This window comes from Zeus faber (genome assembly GCF_960531495.2).
Source record: "Zeus faber genome assembly, chromosome: 18".
In the NCBI taxonomy this organism is placed as follows: Eukaryota; Metazoa; Chordata; class Actinopteri; order Zeiformes; family Zeidae; genus Zeus; species Zeus faber.
Window position 1 is genome coordinate 27412417 of NC_137210.1, and position 22121 is coordinate 27434537.

Sequence of the window (22121 nt, forward strand, 5' to 3'; positions counted from 1 at the left end):
CTGAGCTGAACCCCCTTTTCCATCTGGTCACAACCCTGTGTGAGGGAACAAATTCTGACTCGGAAAAAAAACACTGCAGAAATTATAAACACTAATAAACATGGCCTGTGTGTGTGTGTGTTGAAATGTCCTTATTTACAATTTCCAGTAAACCCTAAATAAGGAAGTGTCTTTCATTCTGTTATTTTTTCTGGTCTACACGGTGAGAGGTGTGGGACTGGCATTCGCAGTAAATCATCAATCAATACTTGATTGATTGACGATGGAGCTAAGCATTGTTCGTTGAAAGCGCAAATTTAACCCGAGTTCATTTGTAATGCGTCGTTGGAACACGTTTCCCTGAACTTGTAAATCTGAAATTCTTATTGCGTAAAGTAAGGCTGGACCGTGACCCCGCCCCCAGCAGCTGACAGGGAAGCAAGTGTGACATCACAGATTAAGAGGATTTTTTTTTTTTTCTGCCAGTTTCCTCTTCAAAATTATTTTCATAGACAATGATATATATAAATTAGTGTAGCAACTCTGTGTGGTGTAAAGAAAAAACAAAACTATTTTTCTTACTAGTATAAACGGACAACAAAAAACAGGTACAATAAAGTTTTCCTTGTTTGAAAACGGGCGAGTTTCCACCCGGAAGGTTAAACCAGACGCACGCAAAATGGCGGCCTCCTTGCTGCGGTTAGGTCGGTCGGGAACTCTCAAGGTAATAAATGTTCACATTTGGCCGTCGTGCGCTCTAGATCCGTCATGTTTGTCAGATAAATAAAAGTACAATTTTCATATTCAAATCGATGAAGGGATGTACATCAATGTTTATGTCCAATATAATTGCAGTCCTTACTTTCCTTCCACCTGCGCAGGTTTGTAGCCTACCTGCCAAAGATACGGAAGTTCTACGACTATATTATACCATAGTATACTATATTGTACCATACTATACTATATTATACCATAGTATACTATATTGTACCATACTATACTATATTATACCATAGTATACTATATTGTACCATACTATACTATATTATACCATAGTATCTCATACTACACTACACCATACTATATTACACTACACTATACAACTGTATATTATATTATGTTATACTATACCATACTATACAATACCATACCATAGCGTAAAACACTGTACTGTACTATATACCAATACATATAATTTCCATTTCTAAACGTCAGACCTACAGATACCTGTCTAGGAGTCTCAGGGCTGATGATGAAAATAATAAATCATGCAAGTGCGTGGACATGTTTCATTTTTATCGACTTTATTACAATGTAGACCGTTGTATGGTTTTTGGCAACACATGTTTATTTGAATAGCGTTAAGTCTCCCACTCTTGTTTTATTTTCCATTGTTTCTTTCTCTTCTTTGTTTGTAAGGCACTTTGTTACAGTGTTGTTGTATTTTTAAGTGCTATACTGTATAAATGTAGCTTTACTTACTCTATGTAGCAGGGGCACCACCCTCCACTGCTGTAAACTGTAAAAAAAAAAAAAAAAAGTAAAAAAATAACGTCCACTGCATTCCAATCATGGAGCTGACTCAAAACAAACTAAGGTGTGGAAGTGGCATCAGCTCCCCACCCCCCTGGGAATCAATCGTTGCAGTCACCGGAAATAAAAATGTGTTTTGAGAGAAACCTTCTCGTATATTACGTTTTAACGTTGTATGGATCTGAGTGGCACTTTCATTTTAGGATTCAATGTATTGCCTATTATTGTGGCTGCCAAGCCCCCAATACGTGTAGCGGGTTGAGCCGTACCCTAATTCTTGCCAACAAAGCTGATCGACAAGTCTGACTGCGTGCCATAAATACAGTTTACTGCCACCACCCTTCATTTAGGGTTGGCCGCTTGGAGGAATTACCGGTGGATTCTAACAAATTGCTGACAGTTGACAGTTAATCTGTGATATAAAACCAATGAAAAGCAGTTTGTCATACCGGTTTAGAGGAGTGGTGACTATAGGGGTGTGTATGGGGTAGTTAAAGAATTGAGTGTTAATTATGATTTCGAATTTTAAAGTGAAGTACAGCATTTGTTTGTTAATTCTTGAAGGAACTGTGAGATCCAACAGGTGTCACCCTGTTATGGTCAGGCGTTGTGTTGATATTACGTCCTTTCAAATAAAGACATTTACCCTCCAAATGAGCTGTGTTGAAAAAAAGCCAGTCATAACCCCCTACGTTATGGGTCATTCCTCATTTCCCATTACCACTCTGTACAGGTACCTCTATATTGGAGTAACAGGGAAGTGCTACATGAGAGGCAAAGCCTGTAGTTCAATTTCAAGGATTTAAATTGAAGGATGTGTCCGTGTATTAATTACACCTTGACAGTCAACAGCAAAGGGCTTTGAAAAAAATACTGCTCTAATAAATTCAATGGCATATTCATAAGCCATTCCTTGATGTTGATTTATCTTATTTGGGCCTTGGAGGTCAATCTTGGTCAGAGAGGTAATTTTGTCCGAAATGTTTTTTGTTTTGTTTTGTTATTGATCGCCTATCTTTGGATCGAAGGTTGCATAAAAGATGGTTCATTTCAGCAGTGTCTGCAGCTGGAGAGCTGGAGCGTCCTGAGAGGTCCCTCCGCTGCAGCGTTCTGCACTCAGGGGGGGAAGCCCGCAAAGCCAGCGAAGAAGGCAGAGGCCTCAGGAAAGAGTAAGGTCTTTTTATTTCTTCCTGTCAAGTGTAACATTTTGATATATAACTTTGTTTAACATTTTAAATGTATTGGTGATGTCATATACGATGCTTGTGGACATAATGTTCATGACATTAATGTCGTTTGTATTTGCTAATGCTAAGATTAAATGTGTAACTCTTTCCTTGCAGCGGCAGAGGCATTCCAGAGTAAATACCAGATGCCGTTGCTGTTGTCTGTCTAAAATATTCCAGTTATTAACATCCTATTTTAATTATTTTTAATACAAGTGTATGTGAACATAATTCACAGTCACAGAAATGACAGCATGCTTTAAATGTGGATTAATTGCCTTTTTTTTTTTTTAATTCATTTACTGATTGTTTTTTCTGAGGCGGTTCCCTCAACGGTTTGACTAAAGACGTTCTGAAAGTTTATTGCAAAAAGGGGTTTGCTGGTTTTCAAACGACATCACAGCACCTGTAGATCCGTGCAGGAATGTGTGAATGAGGCGGTTCCGTTTCCCTTTCAGATGCGGCTCCCGGCTGCCGTCCCTGAGTTCCGTTATTTGTTGAATTAACTCTCCCTGTTCCGTTTACCGTTCTCCTCAGCCGTAGAGGCTCCCGATGAGCGAGCGTCTCTGCTGGCCTACAAGACGGCGGTTGCCTTCCCCGTTAGGCTTTCGGTTCCTGCGCTCTCCCCGGCCGCGGTCGGCGTCGCCGAGACGGTTGTGGCGGCAGCTACAACGAGCCCCGCCACAGCGACTGAGGCCGACGCCCCGGCTGCCAAAGAAGGCCTCTCTGCGGACGTTGGCCCTGCTGCGGATGTCTCTACAGCGGCCGCCGCCGCCATGGACCCGGCACCCGTCACACGGGCCCCTCGGCCGACCACTGACTCCGCCCCTCCTCTCGCCGATGCAGCTCCCGCCGCGGGGCCTGCGGGTGCCGAAACCCCCGCACCGCTAGACACTCCGGTCGCAGCTTCGACCACAGAGGACACAGCCACGGCGACCTCCAATATCGCTGAGCCAGCAGCGGGTGAAGCCTCTTCCTCATCTTCCTCTTCGTCAGACAGCGACTCTAATTCCGACTCGGATTCAGATTCTGAGGATGACGAGCGGGGGGTGAAGACGAAGGCCCGGGAAGCTTTGGCGCCTTCTCCTGGCAGTACAAAGGAACGAGCTGCTGTCCCGGATGCAGAGGCCCCGGTGTCTGAACTTCCTCTGGCCCCCGGCGCCGACACCGCGCAGGAGCCCACGCCGGCAGCGCCCGGCAGAGAAGCAGCCGGGGTACCCGGCGGGAGCGCCGAGGAGCTAGTGGACCCCGCCCCGCAGGTCTGCGCCACCGCCGAAGAGGCCGTTGCGGACGCGTCTCCCCGGGCCGAAGCGGCGTCGCGGCTCCCCGTCGAAACGGCGGCGGACGCGGCTGCTGGAGCTGACCCCGAAGCTGCACCGCCTGCTTCTCCAGAGTCCACGCCGGTCACAGCCGAAGCCGCAGAGGAGGTTCACGCTGCGCCCGGATCCCAGGGTGAGGCCCCGGAAGGAGGCATGGAATCTGCCCCGGGAGCCCCTGCAGAGGCTGCACCCGCCGCCGAGGCTGCACCCGCCGCCAAAGCTGCACCCGCCGCCGAGGCTGCACCCGCCGCAGAAGCTGCACCCGCCGCCGAGGCTGCACCCGCCGCCAAAGCTGCATCGGAGGCTGCAGCCGCTGGAACCCCCGTGGAAGAGGCCGCCGCCCCCGTGGAGGGCGCCGAGGAGCTGGCGGATCCGGCTCCGCTCCTCGCCGCGGCCCCAGGAGAGGAGCTCCAGGCGGAGGCCCTGGCTGAGCCCGAGGCTGTCGACCCAGCAGAGGGTACACGCCGCACCCTCGCAACCCTAAACCCATTCCCTGTCCCTCTGTCCTACTCCTCCACGGAGCTAACCACACACAGGCCAGGTTTGGGGGCTATAAGGGTGGGAAGGGCCTCACACGGGTGGCTTTGGCTTTCACAGCTTTTTATTTTCCCTTTTTATCTTTTTGCATAATCCTTGATTGTTCACCTCAGATATTATTTTTTTTTGGGTGCCTGCTGAACGGTTGCAACTGGAAACAATTCCATATTTTGCCGCCCACTCCCGCTCCCAAGGCGGCGTTCTCCAACTATTTGTCAACTAAGCCAAAGAGTATCGTTTGTTTTTGTTTTGGTCTTTTTCAAACTCCGCCCTCTGCCGGTGGAGTTTTCAGTAATTATCACATTAGATTGGGATGGAGGTGGGTGGGTAGGTGGGTGTCCACTGTTGAAAAAGTCCTATTCTTGGGCTCGACGCCGCAATGGAGAATAACACTGGCTCCCTCTGCATGGCTGCCGGCCGCCCCGGTCCGTGGCGCTCTCTCTCTCTTTTTGTTGATTTAGAGGGTGGTGCACGCTGATGTGCTTTTGATCAGATCTGTCCTGATCTCACGTCTCTTCTCTGAAGCCGCTCGGATCCGTCGACTTCCTGCTTCCGCCCTTTGGAGAACGCTGCAGTTTATTACAGCCTGTCTAACTGCCTCGTGCCACACTCACACACTAATCCCAAATCTTTCTCCCCCAACTTTGCTATATTGGTATATAATATATATATATATATATATATATATATATATATATATATATATATATATATATATATATATATATATATAATTTTTTTTTAGGAATATAACCTTAAGCCTACCCCACCCTCCTCACTACATTTCTTCATTGTCTCCACTCCCAGAATGTTTTGTACATTTTGAGCTTTTTTCTTATCAATTCTCATTTGAATTTGTTGATTGATTTGACTTGTTGCCCCAAGATTCTTTCTGATTGCTTTCCACGTTGGAGGGTTTTTTGGGTTCTCTCAGGTTGAAGGTCTTTTCATTTCAACGCTGTCGCCAAAGCTACGGTTACAGCTTTCAAGGCCTTTGATGTAAGAAATAAGATTTTAAAAAAATAGTTAAAATCCTTTTCTCCCTGACGACAGCAGGAGGACCAGACGCCGCCCGGCGGGGGTAGGGGAGCGAGGGGGGGGGGGGGGGTCTTCATGGAGGCAGGATCAGAGCAGCCAGACACCTGGAAGTCCTACCTGGGAGGAAGATTTAGCAACATTTCAACCGTGGAGGGACTGGTTCGCCCACGCCTCAGCACCTCTGGTTGATTGGCTGATCCTGCTTCCTGGAACAGCCCCCTCACTGTAGTCACTGCAGCCCCCCTGTTGATGCCTTCATGTCTTCACGTCTTCATGTCTTCACGTCTTCACGTCTTCACTTTGGTCCGACTTGCCGGCTTGGCCCACATTTACAAACGTGTCTCTGTATGGAAATGTCCCTGACGTGTTTCCGTCCCCTGGTTGACGACCTCGCCTCTCCACCTCTTTTCCCTAACATGTTCGTCTTCAGCGTGCGCTCGGGCTCGGCCGCGTCATTGGCTGTTGTCAGGAAGGGAGGGGGGAGAGGGGAAAAAAAAAAAAAAAAAAGCAACAAAGAGAAAAGTGGAATGTGACGAGCCGCCGCAACTTTTTTTAAAAAATATTTTCATTTTGTTAGTTTAACAGACAAAGCTGCTTTGCTCCGTCTAAAGCCCTGAAGCCCGCTTGCCGGCGCCCGTCTCTCCATCCTGCTCCTTCTGTTTTCTCCTCCGCTCCGCTGCCGGCGTTCACTCCCCCGCGTCGGGGGTCCTAGCTGTGGCCGGGCTCTCCTGCTCTCTCTCTCTCTCTCCCCCCTCGCAAAAAAAAAAAAAAAAGAAAAAGAAACGCGACTGCGGGCTGTTCACGCCTTCCTGTCACCGCGGCCTGGGAGGAAGCGTCGTAAACCGCCTTTGTCGGACGCGCGTGTGAATATTTAAACGCGCTCTCCCCCCCATCAGCTGCGGAGCGGTAGACACAAAGCTCTGGGGCCTGATGAGGTCATCGCTCTCAAATTTGGTATTTTATCTCTTTTGTGAAGACGCTGTGGGGCCGCGGAGACAGGACAGATGTGTTTTATATGTCAAGCGGTCGGGAGATGCATGGTTGTTTTTTTTTGTATCCTCTATCACAGAGACACTTTGTTCCAGACACTGGGTTCCTTCCTCATTTGTCTCCCTTATTTATGTATTTGTTTGTTTGTTTTAATTTCTCCGCCCCTGCAGAGGCGGCTCCAGCCGAGCCCGGGGAGCCCTTCGACAACAGCACCTACAAGAACAACCAGCACCACGGCTACAACCCCTTCACCTTCGTGGACATGGACGTGGAGATGGCCAAGTACCGCCTGCCGCAGCCCTCCTCCCGGGGGCCCGCGCCCCGGGACTAGAGGGGCTCCCGGGTCGCCGGGACCCTCCGTCAACACCCGACCCGTCCCTTTTAGGAGAATGATAAGTGATGGCGCCCCCCGCCCCCGCAGCATCCCCGCTGCATTGTATAAGAAATGAGAGACGACCTGACACCTACATGTGATTGTGCTGTTATTAAAAAAATGCATGTTCTGCTGAAACACAGATTGGATCCTGGCTCTTCTTCCCCACTGCAGCTCTGCTTTCATTGTCTTACATAAAGGAGTGTGTGTGTGTGTGTGTGTGTGTGTGTGTGTGTGTGTGTGTGTGTGTGTGTGTGTGTGTGTGTGTGTGTGTGTGTGTGTGTGTGTAGGGGGGGGGGGGCTTGGCAGAGATCAAACGCGTCTTTTCTGCAGCATCGGTGCCGCCGGGGGGTCATTTGAATAGCGCTGAGTGCGCAAGTGGTTTATCTGCTTCTATTTTAATGATTTCCAATTTTGACTCTTGCTGCCTGCGCGGCACATCATGCCCTAATTATCAGGCTATATGCGGCGCGGCGCGGCGCGCATCAACAACCCGCGTCCGCGGCTCTGAGACGCGCGCAAGGGAGGCGTAAATAAAAATGCGAAGGGGGGGGGGTGTGAGACGGGAAACGTGTTTCCGTGCGTTCCGTTCCTCTTCTTTTTTTGTTTTCTCTTTTTGTTTTGTTTCCTCAAAAAGGGCTGAAGGAGGGCACAGCTCCCCGCGCCCAGCAGGACGCGCGGAGTCCGGGGGGGGGCGGAAGTGGCGCGAGGCTCGCCGACGAGCCGCTCGCCAGGAACCGGGTCTTTGGAATGAGTCGGGCGACCGGCGCCGCTCCGACCGAACTGTTACGCGAGAACGAACCGGGTCCTGAAACTGGGGGAGCGGCGACCGAGGACTGACGTCGGGTCCAGCGCGAATTACTATCAAATGCGACCTTGATTTAACCCTCCGCGTTCCGCCAAAACACCTCATTGTGACAGAAGTACATTTCCGGTTGGTGGTGCGCGGCCTCGCGTCTCTCCGCCCAAAATTGGGAGACACTGGGGATCATGGGGGCGAGGAGGGGGGGGGGGGGGACTCCGCCCGAGCGGGACATTTCGACGGTTCTGTCGAATGACCCCGTTGAGCGATTCGTCGCTGAGTGGAGCCCCGTCCTCGAACGCCAGCGGAACCCAACGAACGAATATTTATTATTGTTATTATTATTATATTATTGTTGTTGTTATGGTTATTATTTTATTATTATTATTATTATTATTATTATTATTATTTTTAACTGAACGACTCGTTAAGGGCCGGCTCCGAAAAAAGGAGTCGAACCCCTCACCGCAACCTCCGGGAAGGGGGAGGGAGGGGGAGGGAGGGGGGAGGGAGGGGGGAGGGAGGGGGGAGGGAGGAGGAGGAGAAGAGCGCCGTGGCTCCTCCCACAACATGAATATTCATGAGCCGCGTCCGTTACGCGGTGACGCAGCGCGGCCACTGCGCGTCCCGATTGCTGCAGCCGCTTGTCAGTGTGACGAAGATTGGCACCCAGGTAAGCTGTCACTCAAAGCGCCGCTTTCTGCCCGTTCCCTATCAATCAAAGTGTCCGGGCGCCGCGCGAAACCACAACAAAAAGTACCCGGAGGGCGAGGGACCGCGGACCGGACCCGGGGGAGGGGGGAAGGAAAGGACGGAGCGGCGGCGGCGGCGGCGGCGGGGGGCGGCGGCGGCGGCGGCGAGAATTTAAAAAATGTGTCCGCGAGGAGAGAGAGAGAGAGAGAGAGAGGCAGAGGGAGAGGGGGAGAGAGAGAGCGAGCGAGAGAGAGAGAGAGGGGGGGAAATATGTCCGCGGTTCTGGGGGAAGAGGAGGATTGTGGAGGAGCGGAGAGGGCGAAAGGCCCCGGGTTTACCCCCTCGGAGCGGAGCGGGGCGAGGGGAGGGAGGGAGGACGCGGCGGCGGCGGCCGGCCTCCCTGCCGCTAGCTCGTTAGCACCGACGGTTGGGGGGGGGTTATTTATTTTTTTGTTTTTGTTGGTTTTTTTTCTCCCCTCCTTTCCCGGCGACGACGGTGGTTTCTGGGGAACGCGGAGACGCCGCCATGACGCCCGGCCCCCGTCGCATTAAAGAGACCGGGCGATGCTAACCCGTTAGCGTGCTCCCGGGCGATGCTAATTGTGGCGTTTCGCGTTTGGCTCGTCGCTCGCCGTAGCAGCGTGCTACTTAGCTTAGCACGCCAATGGCTATTAATAAATCCCGACGTGTTTATTCGGCGAAGTGTGCGTCCATGTGCAAGGAGCCTGGGCTGGTGCGTTGTAGTGCGGACAACTGGCATAAAATGGTCCATAAAGAAAGAAAAAGAACAGCAAATATGCTCTATACACAGGGTAAATAAAAACATTAAAATGCTATGGCAGGGGCTGAGCGGCATGGTTGGTTATTGGCTGAGCGTATAAATGTAAACACACGCTGGTCGTTCTGTATGGGACGCATAATAAAAGAATGTCATAAAAATCACGGGGTTGCTGAGTTCTGAGCTCGTCCGGAAAAAATAATCTTTTTTTTTAAATTATTTAACTGGGTAATGACTTTATTTTCTGTGTGAATGCCTGATGTGTCGTCGGATAACTCGGTCCGTCATGCCGGGCGTGTTGTGGCAACACTGCGACTCGTCGCACCCTGTGCTCCGTGTGTTGGAAGTCCCCTCTCAGCCCCCAGATTCTCGTTTGTGATGTCTGCTATTATGCCTTTTATATTGTTTTCCGCGATTAAAAACCTGTAATCTGCGGTGGAAGTGCGCAGGCAGTTACCTCAAATAAGTACTTTCTGAAATGTACTTCAAGTATTAAAAGTACTTTCAATATATTACAGTGCCACGACAAAAACAGTCTATCATGGGTTTTCTGCAGATTCCGAATAGCTTTTAAAAGCATAGTGAAGGTGTAGTTATAGTTATTAATTACAACAATAGGGATCTAATGAATGATTGATGACCATTTTAATAGATCCAGTCCGTGTTTTGTTCATGTTTTTATTTTTATGTATTTATTAATTTTTTTTAGCACAGGCTTGTTTTTAAATCTGAATATAAATCCCGTTCTTTTTTGTAGCTGTGTTAGAAATGCATACATAAAGTATAGATAATTGTTCGAAATTAAGTGGGGAAAATGTCAAGTCTCTGAAACTGAGTATAAGGTGCAGTGTGTAGAATTTATGGAACGGATTCGGCGGAAATGGAATGTAAAGATCATAAGTATGTTTTGATTAGTGTATAATTCCATAAGAATCATACTGTTGGCGTCACCTCAGATTGAGCCGCTTTTATCTATGTGGGTAGCAGGTTGCCATGTTTCTACAGTAGCCCAGAATGGACAAACCAGACACTGTCTCTGGAGAGGAACTTTTGCAAGTTTTGCAGACGCCGTCTCTTCCACGGAGGCCGCTGTGTTTCACGGCCATGGGGAGTGGCATTCATTTGGTTTTGATCTGCAACCTGGCCGCTAGATGCCACTAAGTTCTATGCCCTGCACCTTTAAGTATATTATAGATACTTGAAAGATATACTGATATACAGTACTTTCCACCCCTGCCTAATAAATGATTGGGTCCAAGCCTAAAGAATAATGTTCGTCCATGTGTTTTTGAATGTGAAGGGGATCGCACACCTCAATATCCAGTGAAAATCCATTTCAATTAGATATGCCGAATGTTTAGAATATAGATAAATAAAGCATCTATCTTAATGTTGTCCCCAATATAATTCTTTTCTGAATCTGTTTAATCAGCCAACTACATTTTCATGCACAAGGAATTTGTCTCGGTAAAGATAAGTGTGTTTTTGTGTAGAGAAACAGCTTAACATTCTGAAAAAAACACAATTATATACGGTACACAGAATATACAAATGTGTTCTATGTGCAGGGTAAGTTGAAAGGCTATGGCAGGGGCTACGTGGCAGTACGGTTGTTAGTATTGACTGGGTATAAAAATAGATGGATATCTCTTCACAGGCTGAATAATAATGTATACAACACTGGGCATGATAACAATGGATGAGTAAGTTCTCACAATGTTATTACTAAATGACATTGACATCTACAATGTAAAGTAAGTTATTACACATTTGCTTGGTATTGCCAGTCACTACTCAGTCTTACAAACCTTTTGGTTAAACCTGTTCTCCCGACATCCTTAATGTGTGTGTGTGTGTGTCTGTGTGTAAGAGGGCAACACACACGAATAACCACCAGCGTTAATAGGGCAGATTCTCAGGACACATTTAGTGTCCTCCATAATCTAAAAAAATATATATTTTATATGCATCATCTGATAAACTGTGACAATTAAAACATGTTATAATGCTGTTTTAAATCCACATAATCCAAACGAGTCTTGGGTTTTAAAGGTTTTTCTGAGTGACTCCATGAACATGCTATGCCTGTGTGTCTGTGTGTGTCTTGTAAAGGTCGCCCACTGTCCCTCCGCTCGATAATGCCCCAGTGTTTGCAGCCTCTGCACTGAACATGATGGCAGCCCAGTCGGTTTCCATAGACAAGTACCCAGAAGGAGAGCAGCAGGTGGGTCTCAGGGGGAGAATAAAGTCTGCAGCTCAGTCAAGGCCTGCGTGATTCGCTCAGTGTTTGGGATAAAATGTAATTACGCCAGAATCACTTGGAAGTACATCGTCACAGGTTTAAATGTCGAAGGGAATAATAACCTGCGCACGGGGAGTTTGTGTCTTGGTGTAATGTTAAATCGCTTGAGTTACGTGTGTATGTTCCAACTGGCCAGTCAAATCCCGATCAGGCCCCACAAAGGAAAAGCTTTTATCCGTGCGACACAAGAATGGCTGTTGATGTCATTACTTCAGTTTGGCGAATCTATTAGTGGTGCGAGTCTCATATTGCGATTAGCCACCGCAAATAAATCACTCTGGTAGTGTGATGTAACATTGAGCCAAATTTCTGCTCCTCTGCTCTTATGTAAATTGCTTACAAAACATCTTTTATTCCCGTGCCAAAATTGGTCGGGTGTCTGTGAGAGCCGAGAAAGATCTGTGACTAACAAGAAATGTTCCACCCCAAGCAAACAAGTATTTTTAGCCTGTTTGTGCTCAGTCCAAGTCATTGTTGCCTCAGTCACATGGCCTGAGATGGGATTTCTGCTGCTGGAAGGCAGCCGGGCATTAAAACGTGGGAAAGCAGAGGAGACGCTTGGCGAGCGATCAATGAAGACGCCTTAAATGGAGCATCACCAGCAGCCCCTCGAGCGGCAGCGGCCACCTGAACACCATGCGGCACGGAGGACGATGCCTCGCAACTTCTGTTTGCCGGTTCCCTGCCAGAAGTTATTTGTAGTTATTAACTCATTTATGTAGCCTGTGTACCCCGCTCCGCCGTTTTGCTCAAGGCCACTGCAGCAGCGCAGATGCCTGAACAACAAGATGGCGGTTGAACCCCGACAGGCTCTTGTTCTCTGTGGATGTTTGTTCCTTTTAGTGTGTTTGGGAGGCGGGGGGGGGGGGGGGGGGCGGTTCCATGGCAGTTTCTCCCCTTCCGAAGGCTTGGTCTTCCTCCGTCATTCGTAACCAGTGCCACATAGACATCATTAAAAATAAAGATGTTTGGATATTAAACCACACACACACACACACGCACACGCACACGCTGACACTGTTCACAATCCTCCTTTCAAAGAGGCAATAATGCAAAGTGAGTCATGTGAAGTTGTCTTCTAAACAGAGGGAGAAAATCAATAATACATCAGATCAAAGCTCCTTTTCGGGGTTTTCACCCTGCAGCAACTCTGCTTTTGTCACATGATGTCTTCATTTCTCCCTTCTTCAAAATGTTGTTGTCATGTCTTCATCTGGTCCGCTCCGTGTCTCTCCCTGATGTCCAGATGCAGGGCGTGGCTCAGAGCGACAGCGACTCGGAGCACAAGTTCATGGTGGAGACTCTGGTGGAGGCTCCGAGCCCGGCCCACACCGAGCCCCAGACACCCATGGACGCAGACAAAGCCTCCATATACCGGTACACCCCCCCCATGTGTGTGTCTGTGTGTGTGTCACATTTAATCTCCACACGGTACTGGGTGCTCGACTACATCGGTACATGAGGGTCAATGACCAAATCATAAAAATGCTCCGAGTGCAAAGTAATATAATAATATAAACCAAATACTGTCCGTTCCTGACCCTTATCAAACGATTGAATCAGCTAACGTGTGGCCTAACTAATCACTTTGTAAAAGCACGCAGCTTTCTCACAAAGTAGTAAACTATTAGTGATGACACTGATTCAAATTAATTTATTAAGTATAAACTTGTCTGAATTGACTGTCAACTATTTTGTTCATTTAATTAATGTTTTCATATTGCGCGATAGCAATCTGACTGCCAATGATTCACTAATAATTTATAATAAAACTATGAATGTGCTGTTGTTATTTTATTCATCTTTGGGTAAAATCTTGTTGAGATATGTGAACAGATAATTTATGTTGTCTATGTTTATATTATCTTATTGAGGTATTGTTTTTCCAGACATGTGTTTAAGTGACATTTTACAACGCAAAGTTACTGTGATTGACTCTTTAATCTCAGGTTTAATCGCTGAAATGTTGACATTTCTCCAGCAAAATGTTTTCAGAGGCGCTGGCTGACAAAATCCAGGTTAAACGGTGATTAAAAAGTTGAATGGAGAGTCAAGAGTAGAAAAACAATCAATTGGACGTCCATGGAATGTTCACTGGCGCAGACTGCCAGATCCTTGGAGAAATGTGCGCGTTATGTTTGATGAATCACTTTAACGATTTAAGATGACACGTTATTAATTCCCCCGAGGGAAATTGAGGAGAAAAAGGTGTAAATGTGCATTGAGTTTTGTGCGGCGCTGTCGGCGCCTGCACCTCTCTGGAACGCCTCGTGTTTAGCCTCGAGGACGGTATTTTCAGGAGTCCTGACTGGAAACTAAGAAAGTCTTTGGTTTATGACCTCACATGCTTTTTGCAGCTGATGTTCAGTCAGAGTATCTGCAGCTTTGCAAATGTGTTGAATCAATATTATAAAAAGTACAGCCCTAAATTGCACAGAAAGTTTTGATTGTATAAATATGTATGAATTCAGAAAAAGGGATGTTGATGTTATCAATTCCGAATTTCCCTCCGGGGGATTAATTCAGTGTTGTCTTATCAAAGTATGCACATTTTGAATGCATGTTGCAGTTCACCACAACCGCAGTTTAGTAACAATTTCTCCTCCTGAGAAATGACAGAATGGGTCTCAAAATTCGCTTCAAGTGGCATTTCAAAAAGTGTCGTTCAAACTGTTTTAAAGCTGGTGAACTCTGTAGCCACTCTCAGCCTGGCTCTCAAGGTCGTTCTGCTCTGACTCACGAGGCTGAGTTTTAGCACCTCCCGCCTCGAGATGTGTTTACAACCTCTGTGAGAAACGGGCGTGAAAACACAGCGAGGCGGAGGGAACGTCACAATACACCGAAAAGGATCAATGGCCGTCAATTCAGTATCGATTATATTGGCATTTTATACATAATGACAATTGCTTCCAGTATTTAAGTATACTATTTGAAATTATTTCCATGATGTTCGATACATAGATAAAGACAAATATTAATTTGATCTAATATAAATTCAATGAATTTTGAATTTTATGTGGTATTTGATTTTAGCGGAAAAAGGTTGCATAACCTCCAAAGTATCACTCTTACAGTTTTCAAATCAATTCATACGTTGAAACAATGGTTTGAATCCAATTTTATATATATATTTTTTTGTTGTTGTTTGTTTTGTTTTTTTTGCCCTAGAAATATATATTCGAAACAAGTGGTTTAACACGGCTAATAAACTGAAGAGCAAACCTCCTTCTCGCACTGTATCTTGCTCGGGTAACAGCCGATATCATTTCACTCTGGACTTTTGCTGGAACAACACGACGTGTAGTGAGACCCAAACGGACCTCCGCCGGATTAAACGTACATCAGATTTAAAATGAAATAATGAATTGGACCGCCGTCCCGCCCAGGCACCCCCTGTTCCCGCTGCTCGCTCTGCTGTTCGAGAAGTGTGAACAGTCGACGCAGAGCTCCGACTGCATCACCTCGGCCAGCTTCGATGTTGACATCGAGAACTTTGTGCGCGGTCAGGAGAAGGAGGGCAAGGCCTTCTTCAGCGAGGACCCCGACCTCGACAACCTGGTGAGGACACTGTCGCCTGGAGCCCGCTTCCCCCCCCCCCCCCCCATAAAATAGCTCCGGTCAGGTTCGGGAAATCCACCTGTTAACTCCTACCGCTGACCTTTGATCCCCCGACCCCCAGATGGTGAAGGCCATCCAGGTGCTACGGATCCACCTGCTGGAGCTGGAGAAGGTGAGCGACCTGTGCAAGGACTTCTGCAGCCGCTACATCGCCTGCCTCAAGACCAAGATGAACAGCGAGACCCTGCTGAGCGGGGAGCCGGGGAGCCCCTACTCCCCCGTCCTGGGACAGCAGGTCCAGGGCTTCTCACCCACCAAGACCCAGGTAGGAACTGTGTGTGTGTGTGTGTGTGTGTGTGTGTGTGTGTGTGTGTGTGTGTGTGTGTGTGTGTGTGTGTGTGTGTGTGTGTGTGTGTGTGTGTGTGTGTGTGTGTGTGTGTGTGTGTGTGTGTGTGTATTTATGTGTGTGTGTCCAAAAAGCCCCCCAGCTCCTTCACGGGGACCATCAGCTCCCAGGGTCAGATCATGGTGCCGGCGTCGGCGCTGCAGCAAGGCAACGTTACCGTGACGACCGTCAACCCATCCCAGGTGGTAGCAGGTACGTCTGTGCCACCCCCATACACACGTACAGAACGTGCTACACCTCCGCACCAGATGCACACAAACACGTCCACGGTTCTTTTATGTTAGGATGCAAATCCTATATCGACAAATGTTCAGCCCAAAAAAAAAGCAGCACAATAAATGATAAAAATGAACAGACTGTGCACTCAACCTCAACGTCCCAAAAATGAATAATCTAAACAAATTCACACTCTTCTTCCATTGGAGGAGTGGGTGGGCAGCCTCTGGCTTGCGGGCCTGTTATGGCCCTCCAAACAGTTTCTTGGTTCTGATGTAGACTGTTTAAGCTTCACATTTTGGAAAAATAATATTTCCAGGCTCATTGTCTATTGTAAAAATGTTCTTTTATTATTATTGCCTTTTTGTTTTGATGTGTGCTGCTGCAACACCACAGTTTGGAGGATAACGCAGTATACATTTCGGATTATTTAAATATAGCTCTTTAATCGCCACACTGTTATTTGTGGTTACTGACTCATCGTCGTCCTGGTCCAACGTCTCTCACCTCCTCTGGCACCGACTCGCAACTCAATCTGGCTCGTTGTCTTCCCTGTCTGCAGAGACGGAATTCCCTAAGTGTGTGTGTGTGTGTGTGTGTGTGTGTGTGTGTGTGTGTGTGTGTGTGTGTGTGTGTGTGTGTGTGTGTGTGTGTGTGTGTGTGTGTGTGTGTGTGTGTGTGTGTGTGTGTGTGTGTGTGTGTGTGTGTGTGTGTGTGTCCCCAGGGGGGACGGTGTATCAGCCTGTTACCGTGGTGACTCCCCAGGGTCAGGTGGTGACACAGGCGATCTCGCCGGGGACGATACGCGTCCAGAACAATCAGGTACACTCTCCTCCCGCATCCAAACCCTTTATTTTCTAACTGCAGGTTGAGGGTTTGCGGTTAAAATGAAGGCTGCCGCTAACGAGCACTCGAAGTTGATCTGTGGAATTTTAAATTTTCAATCAATTCTTCACAACATGAATTTATGGGAAATTCGGATGCAAAATGATGGTACAACCATCAGAAGTTATCTGAACCCGAATAGACATGTTGAAATTGCATTTTGAAAATGTTCACAGCTCCATTCTGTCACAATATTTTTAACATTTGAAGCAAACTGAAAAGTGTAACAGGCAACAGTACAGAAACAATTTCAAGCCTAAGTGCAACTAACACATTCTCTCTGTATCAGAAATAAAAGTAGATGCTTGTCAGAAAAAGAAAAAATGTATTCCAATGTTAGCTGACAAAGAATTTAAAAGTATTCCTATATTTTACCCACTTCTGCCCTCTGGTGTTTAAAGTATGAAAATTAAAAATGTGTGGACAATACGGACTAAACTGGGAGGTAGAGTAGCGTTGATAGTGTTGCTGGCTGCGCAGTGAGCCCAAATAGTGTCCATGTGGGAAAGCCCAGCTTATGCCTGATCAACCTTGTGTATTGTATCATATTAGTGCTTATTTTTGGTATTGATAATAGAGGTAATATCTAATTAAACATATTTTACATAGAATAATGAAAGAAAACAAGACAAAAAGTTTGTAAAAGTTGGAGTTCTTGCTGTTTATCAACGTCGATCAGATGGGAAGTACCGACTGGGACAGTTCAGACTATCTGAGCGGCAGGGCGGGGCTCGTGCTGCCGCCATGTTGCTGATGCTGTCCCAGCAGCTCTAATGTGTGATCCTCTCTCAGCTCCAGCTGCAGTTTCATCAGGACCTGAACCTCTTCAACCACGATGACACCTCTTCGAAAAACAAGCGCGGCGTCCTGCCCAAGCAGGCCACCAACGTTATGCGCTCCTGGCTCTTTCAGCACATCGGGGTGAGTGTGGTTTCACCTGCAGATTAAATAATTCAGAAGTAGTGTACAAGTAGAGGGTCGTTATTGCAAATTATTACACGGCTCTGTGGAACACTAGATTCCGATTGGACCGTAGCGGCGATCAGCGGTCAGTTATTTCTGAATAATGAGTGTTAGCGGCGCCATCTTGTGATTCTACTATGAAATTACAATGGAAGACTTTGAGACCAGTGCAGAATCAAATTCACAATTCATGGCAATGTCCCATTCAGCATAGGTAAGTCATGTAGGCTGAATAGCTGAATAGCTTGCAACCTGGTCGTGGAATCCCTCAAACAGGGCGTACTATTAATACAATTATTTTAAATTAATATTTCATGTCAATTCATTTACTTAGTAAGTAGACATGTAATAAGCGTGACCATCTGTGGTCAGCGGGTCATTATCACAACATAACCTACTTGACATAAAATAGGCTGATCGTGACCCTGACGCAAAGAGACAAATTACTACTATGCCTCGTGCAGAAGCTTCCTCTACTAAAAGTAAAAATAGCCACAGCAACAGCATAGTGAACTTTTCATTTTACGTAGGACTAACCTAGTTACTGTTATTAAAGTTAAAATGGACTTTTCCGTAAGTTGCGACATGAAACCTCCTGAATGGGACGTTCAGGGGACGCCCGTTCAAAATGTTAGACCTTCAAAGACATTTGAATGGCACCGTTTGGTAAAATGTCAACGATTCAGCCCTGTGTTCCGCAATGGAAGATGAACCTGCAGGTTAAAGTTGTACCTGAAGCCCCGCCCACTCACTGTTTATTGAAAGTTTATAAATACCATACACGTGTCCAAATTGCACCAAATTGGACACTGCACGTCCTTGGGTCCTCAGCACTACACCCGCCAAGTGATTCATTTATATCCATGCAGATACAAATGAATGAACATTTTTCTGGTGTGTTTAATTGAAAAGCACATTAAACCTGTTGTTTTCTGTGTGTTGCCGTAGCACCCGTACCCAACAGAGGATGAAAAGAAGCAGATCGCCACTCAGACCAACCTGACGCTACTGCAGGTCAACAACTGGTGAGTCTGCCAAAATGTCTTCAATTTTGTTTTTACAAATGTGAGACATTACATTTAAATCAATGGCGGTCTTCATTTCAACATTAATATTGTCTGGATTCATCTATATATGAACCCAAAGTCTACATCTGAGCCCAATTCTTTCCTTTATACTTAACCATAGAGAAAATCCTTAGTTTCCTATCAGAGGTTCAGTGTGGGAAAGTAAAATGACAGTGAATGTGACAAGGATTTATATCAAATACTGTCCCTTTTTGTCGTCTGCCCCTTTATCAAATACTATATAAAAAAAAAAGGGAGAATATTAAACATTCTCCCTTTTTTAATAGTATTTGGTAAAAGGGCTTTTTAAGATATTTTTATACAAAAACCTCTTCTCAAATGGGATTAAACTACAGCCATTTTCAATCAGGACGACGTGACGAGTTATGGGTTAGATTCTGGGAAGGAAGAATGACCTGGTGTGTATCATAATAGTGCAGCAGGGATGACTGAGGCCGTGCAGGAAGTCAGCCCCGCCCTGGTTCCCTCGTCAAAAAGCCGGTGGGATTTTGGATTATTGCAGAAAATAAGCTCCGTGGCAAACAAAGGTTTGATACTTTTGTTCAGCAGGATAATCCTCACCACTCTGACGATTTTTGAAGCATAAATGTCATCACCAGGAGTTAAAAAAATTAACGTTGGGCTAAAAACCAAACTGCGGTGGCATGACTTAAACCTCACCACCACCAAGCCCCCAACTTGTTTTTTGACTTTGCGTGCGAACCTCTTCTGAAAAGCCCGGGCTGTTTAACGTCCCCGACGACCTCTGGATTCTCATTCGGACACTCGTCAGCAGCTTCAATTCCTGAGTGGGGTATGTTATGTGGTAGAGCAAAAACGTGAACATGTTTGTTCATCTTTCGAGTCACGGTTTGATCATTTTGTTTTGCAAATTGTTGCTAAATAAAGTACGACTACATTTAGAAAAAGTAGAACACTATAGAGGCTGTATCATACCTGCCGGCCCGTAAGCGGGCGGCAGGTTTCCCTGCCCCCTGTTGAGAAGCTTTACTCTGTAAAGTAAAAAAAAAAAACAAACAAAAAAAAAACTGCGCCCCCCGCAGGTTCATCAACGCGCGGCGGAGGATCCTGCAGCCCATGCTGGACGCCAGCTCCTCCGAGACGCCCAAAACCAAGAAGAAGAGCGCCCAGAACCGACCGCTGCAGCGCTTCTGGCCCGACTCTATCGCCACCGTGGGAGGAAGCCAGCAGCAGGTCACCATGCCAGACGGTACGACGCCCCCTGCTGATGGAACTCTACTGCTCAACATCTGTCACCACCACGACCAGAAATTATTTTGTCAAGTATTAAGATTACACAGTCGTGTTGTGAGCCAAAATTGCAAGTGTTGCAATCATTAAAATGTGAATGACGTGCGATTCCATGTCGCACAAACTAACTGTACTCGGGCTGGATCTCGAGAAGGATCTCATAAGATACATAATGAGAATTGTTTTTATTTAGTACCATATAATGTGCATTACAATTTGGTCTGTTCAACTGATTTGTGACTAGGCCAGTGTTTAATTTAAGGGGAAAACTGTTGCATAGCTTCCAAACCAAGTATTACAATTTTCAAATCGATTCAGGAATTTGTAAAGATCCATTCTACCGGAACATGTCGGTAGATCAAAACGTGTGATTTGATTATGTTTATGCTATGATAGTGACAAAATGTGGAAAAACACTTAAATTGTAATTAAAATAACAATTATTTGTATGATAATTAATCAGCAATTTTATATATCATTTTTCTTTCTTCCTAGATCGTGACATCCCAGCACTCCAGTTCACCAAATTAGTCTTTCCTACATCCAAAACCATAGTATAGTGCTCAAATTAAGGCTCAAATTAGGTTAAAAAGTACCAGGATGACACAATGCAGGGCCAGGCTGCGACGGCGACAGAAGGCTCCCAAAAGACACTGATCGTTGTACTCACACGCGGCACGTCTCCCCCTCCCCAGGCACCATGGTGACGATGAGCATGGAGGGCCTGCAGAGCCTGACATCGGACGGCGCCACGCTGTCCGTGCAGCAGGTGATGCTGGGCGGCCACAGCGAGGACGAGTCAGGAGACAGCGGCGACGAGGACGACGACGACATGGCCGGGCTGGGACTGGACAACAGCGACTCGTTGCAGTAGAGGGCCAGCGCCCTCACACACACACACACACACACACACACACACACCTGCACGTCCGTACAAAGACATTATGCGAGGTGTGTGTGTGTGTCGGACTACAAATCAACCCAAACACACACACTTGTCGTCTTTGGGCTGCGTTCAAAATTGCTCGCCCAGCGGTGGATGGAACAGCGCGTCGGCCATTTTATAAGAAGTTCCAAATCTCACTGGAAAAAACTGGTACACACAAAACGTTACTCTGTAAATGACCCACAATGCACCTCAATACGTAACTAAATGTTTTGGATCAGCGTAGAAAACAGAGCTTCAACAAACTGAAGCGTTTTTCTAAAGTTGATCCAAAAAACATTTCCCACGGTGCAGTGGACGCTTTTGAACGCGGCTTTGTCTCGATCGGTGAATTGCAAATCAGACACACACACACACACACGGTTTACATAGAGCACAAAATCACAGGATGTACGGACGGGAGCACTACTGGCCCCTACTGGACGGAGGCCTTTGTTGCACGTCAAGTTTCATTTCAGAAACCGTTTTTTTATTATTACAATGTAGTCAATGTAGGCGAGTGCACTTTTTTGTATTATATTGTAAACTCTGAGACGTTGGGGGAAAAAAAAAAAAAAAAAAAAGGAAGTGTTATCGGAAAAAAAACAACACACACACACACCTGAGGCGATGTTTGTTAATTAATGTAGAGTAATTTTCCCATTTTATTTTATTTTTTATTTTTCCTCTCGTAACCACGTCGTCCTTCCTCTCATCTTGGATGCCAACACTTCACCGGGCGGATCCGTTAGGGGCCGCCTCCACTTATTGCATGCTTGTGTTTTTGAGTAGATGTGCACACTCTTGTTATGACTGACTCAACGGCTCCCGTAACGGGACTCAAAAAACTGAAAGGAGATATGCTTATTTTTATATACAAACTTGAGAAGTATTGAGTGGTTTTTGTTTTTGTTTTGTGTTTTCTCTTGTTTTGTAAGGAATATTTATGTACAGATTCATTATTAAAACTAGCGACCCTGTTTTCCAGGGTCCCACGAAGTTTTTCTTAAAAAAAACAAACAAACGAAAAAAAAAAAAACAATGGGAGAGAAAAAGAAATGATTTGAATTGAATGCCAATTGAAAATTTGCTATGTAAAATCTGGTTTTAAACTTGCGATACTAAAATGGCCTTACTTACGTTCTTTTGTAAAGAAAACTAGCCAAGAAGCACAGAAAGAAAGCCAGACGCTTAGTAAAATGAGTCAAGACACTAAACTACAGAAGAGTTGTTCGGGTTTTTAAAATCGGAAAAAAAAA

The 22121-nt window shown here is 46.2% G+C and overlaps 2 protein-coding genes across 3 annotated transcripts; both read left to right on the forward strand.

The window, feature by feature from the left end:
* Positions 1 to 621: 621 nt before the first annotated feature.
* Positions 622 to 7137, forward strand: ndufv3 (NADH:ubiquinone oxidoreductase subunit V3). Of its 2 annotated transcripts, none has more exons than XM_080019228.1 (4): positions 622 to 703; positions 2570 to 2681; positions 3276 to 4514; positions 6793 to 7137. In XM_080019228.1, the coding sequence occupies exons 1-4, from the start codon at positions 659 to 661 to the stop codon at positions 6951 to 6953; spliced, it is 1557 nt and encodes a 518-aa protein (XP_079875354.1). In that variant the 5' UTR covers positions 622 to 658; the 3' UTR covers positions 6954 to 7137. The 2 variants fall into 2 exon arrangements, with proteins under 2 accessions (XP_079875354.1, XP_079875353.1); XM_080019227.1 differs by having other exon boundaries at positions 636 to 703; positions 2567 to 2681.
* Positions 7138 to 8459: 1322 nt separating this feature from the next.
* On the forward strand, positions 8460 to 21754 carry pknox1.1 (pbx/knotted 1 homeobox 1.1). The gene is made up of 11 exons (XM_080018553.1): positions 8460 to 8470; positions 11381 to 11492; positions 12817 to 12947; positions 14957 to 15128; positions 15250 to 15453; positions 15609 to 15726; positions 16475 to 16572; positions 17428 to 17556; positions 18547 to 18623; positions 19730 to 19896; positions 20633 to 21754. Exons 2-11 carry the CDS (start codon positions 11439 to 11441, stop codon positions 20809 to 20811), a joined length of 1329 nt encoding a protein of 442 aa, XP_079874679.1. The 5' UTR covers positions 8460 to 8470; positions 11381 to 11438; the 3' UTR covers positions 20812 to 21754.
* Positions 21755 to 22121: the final 367 nt, after the last annotated feature.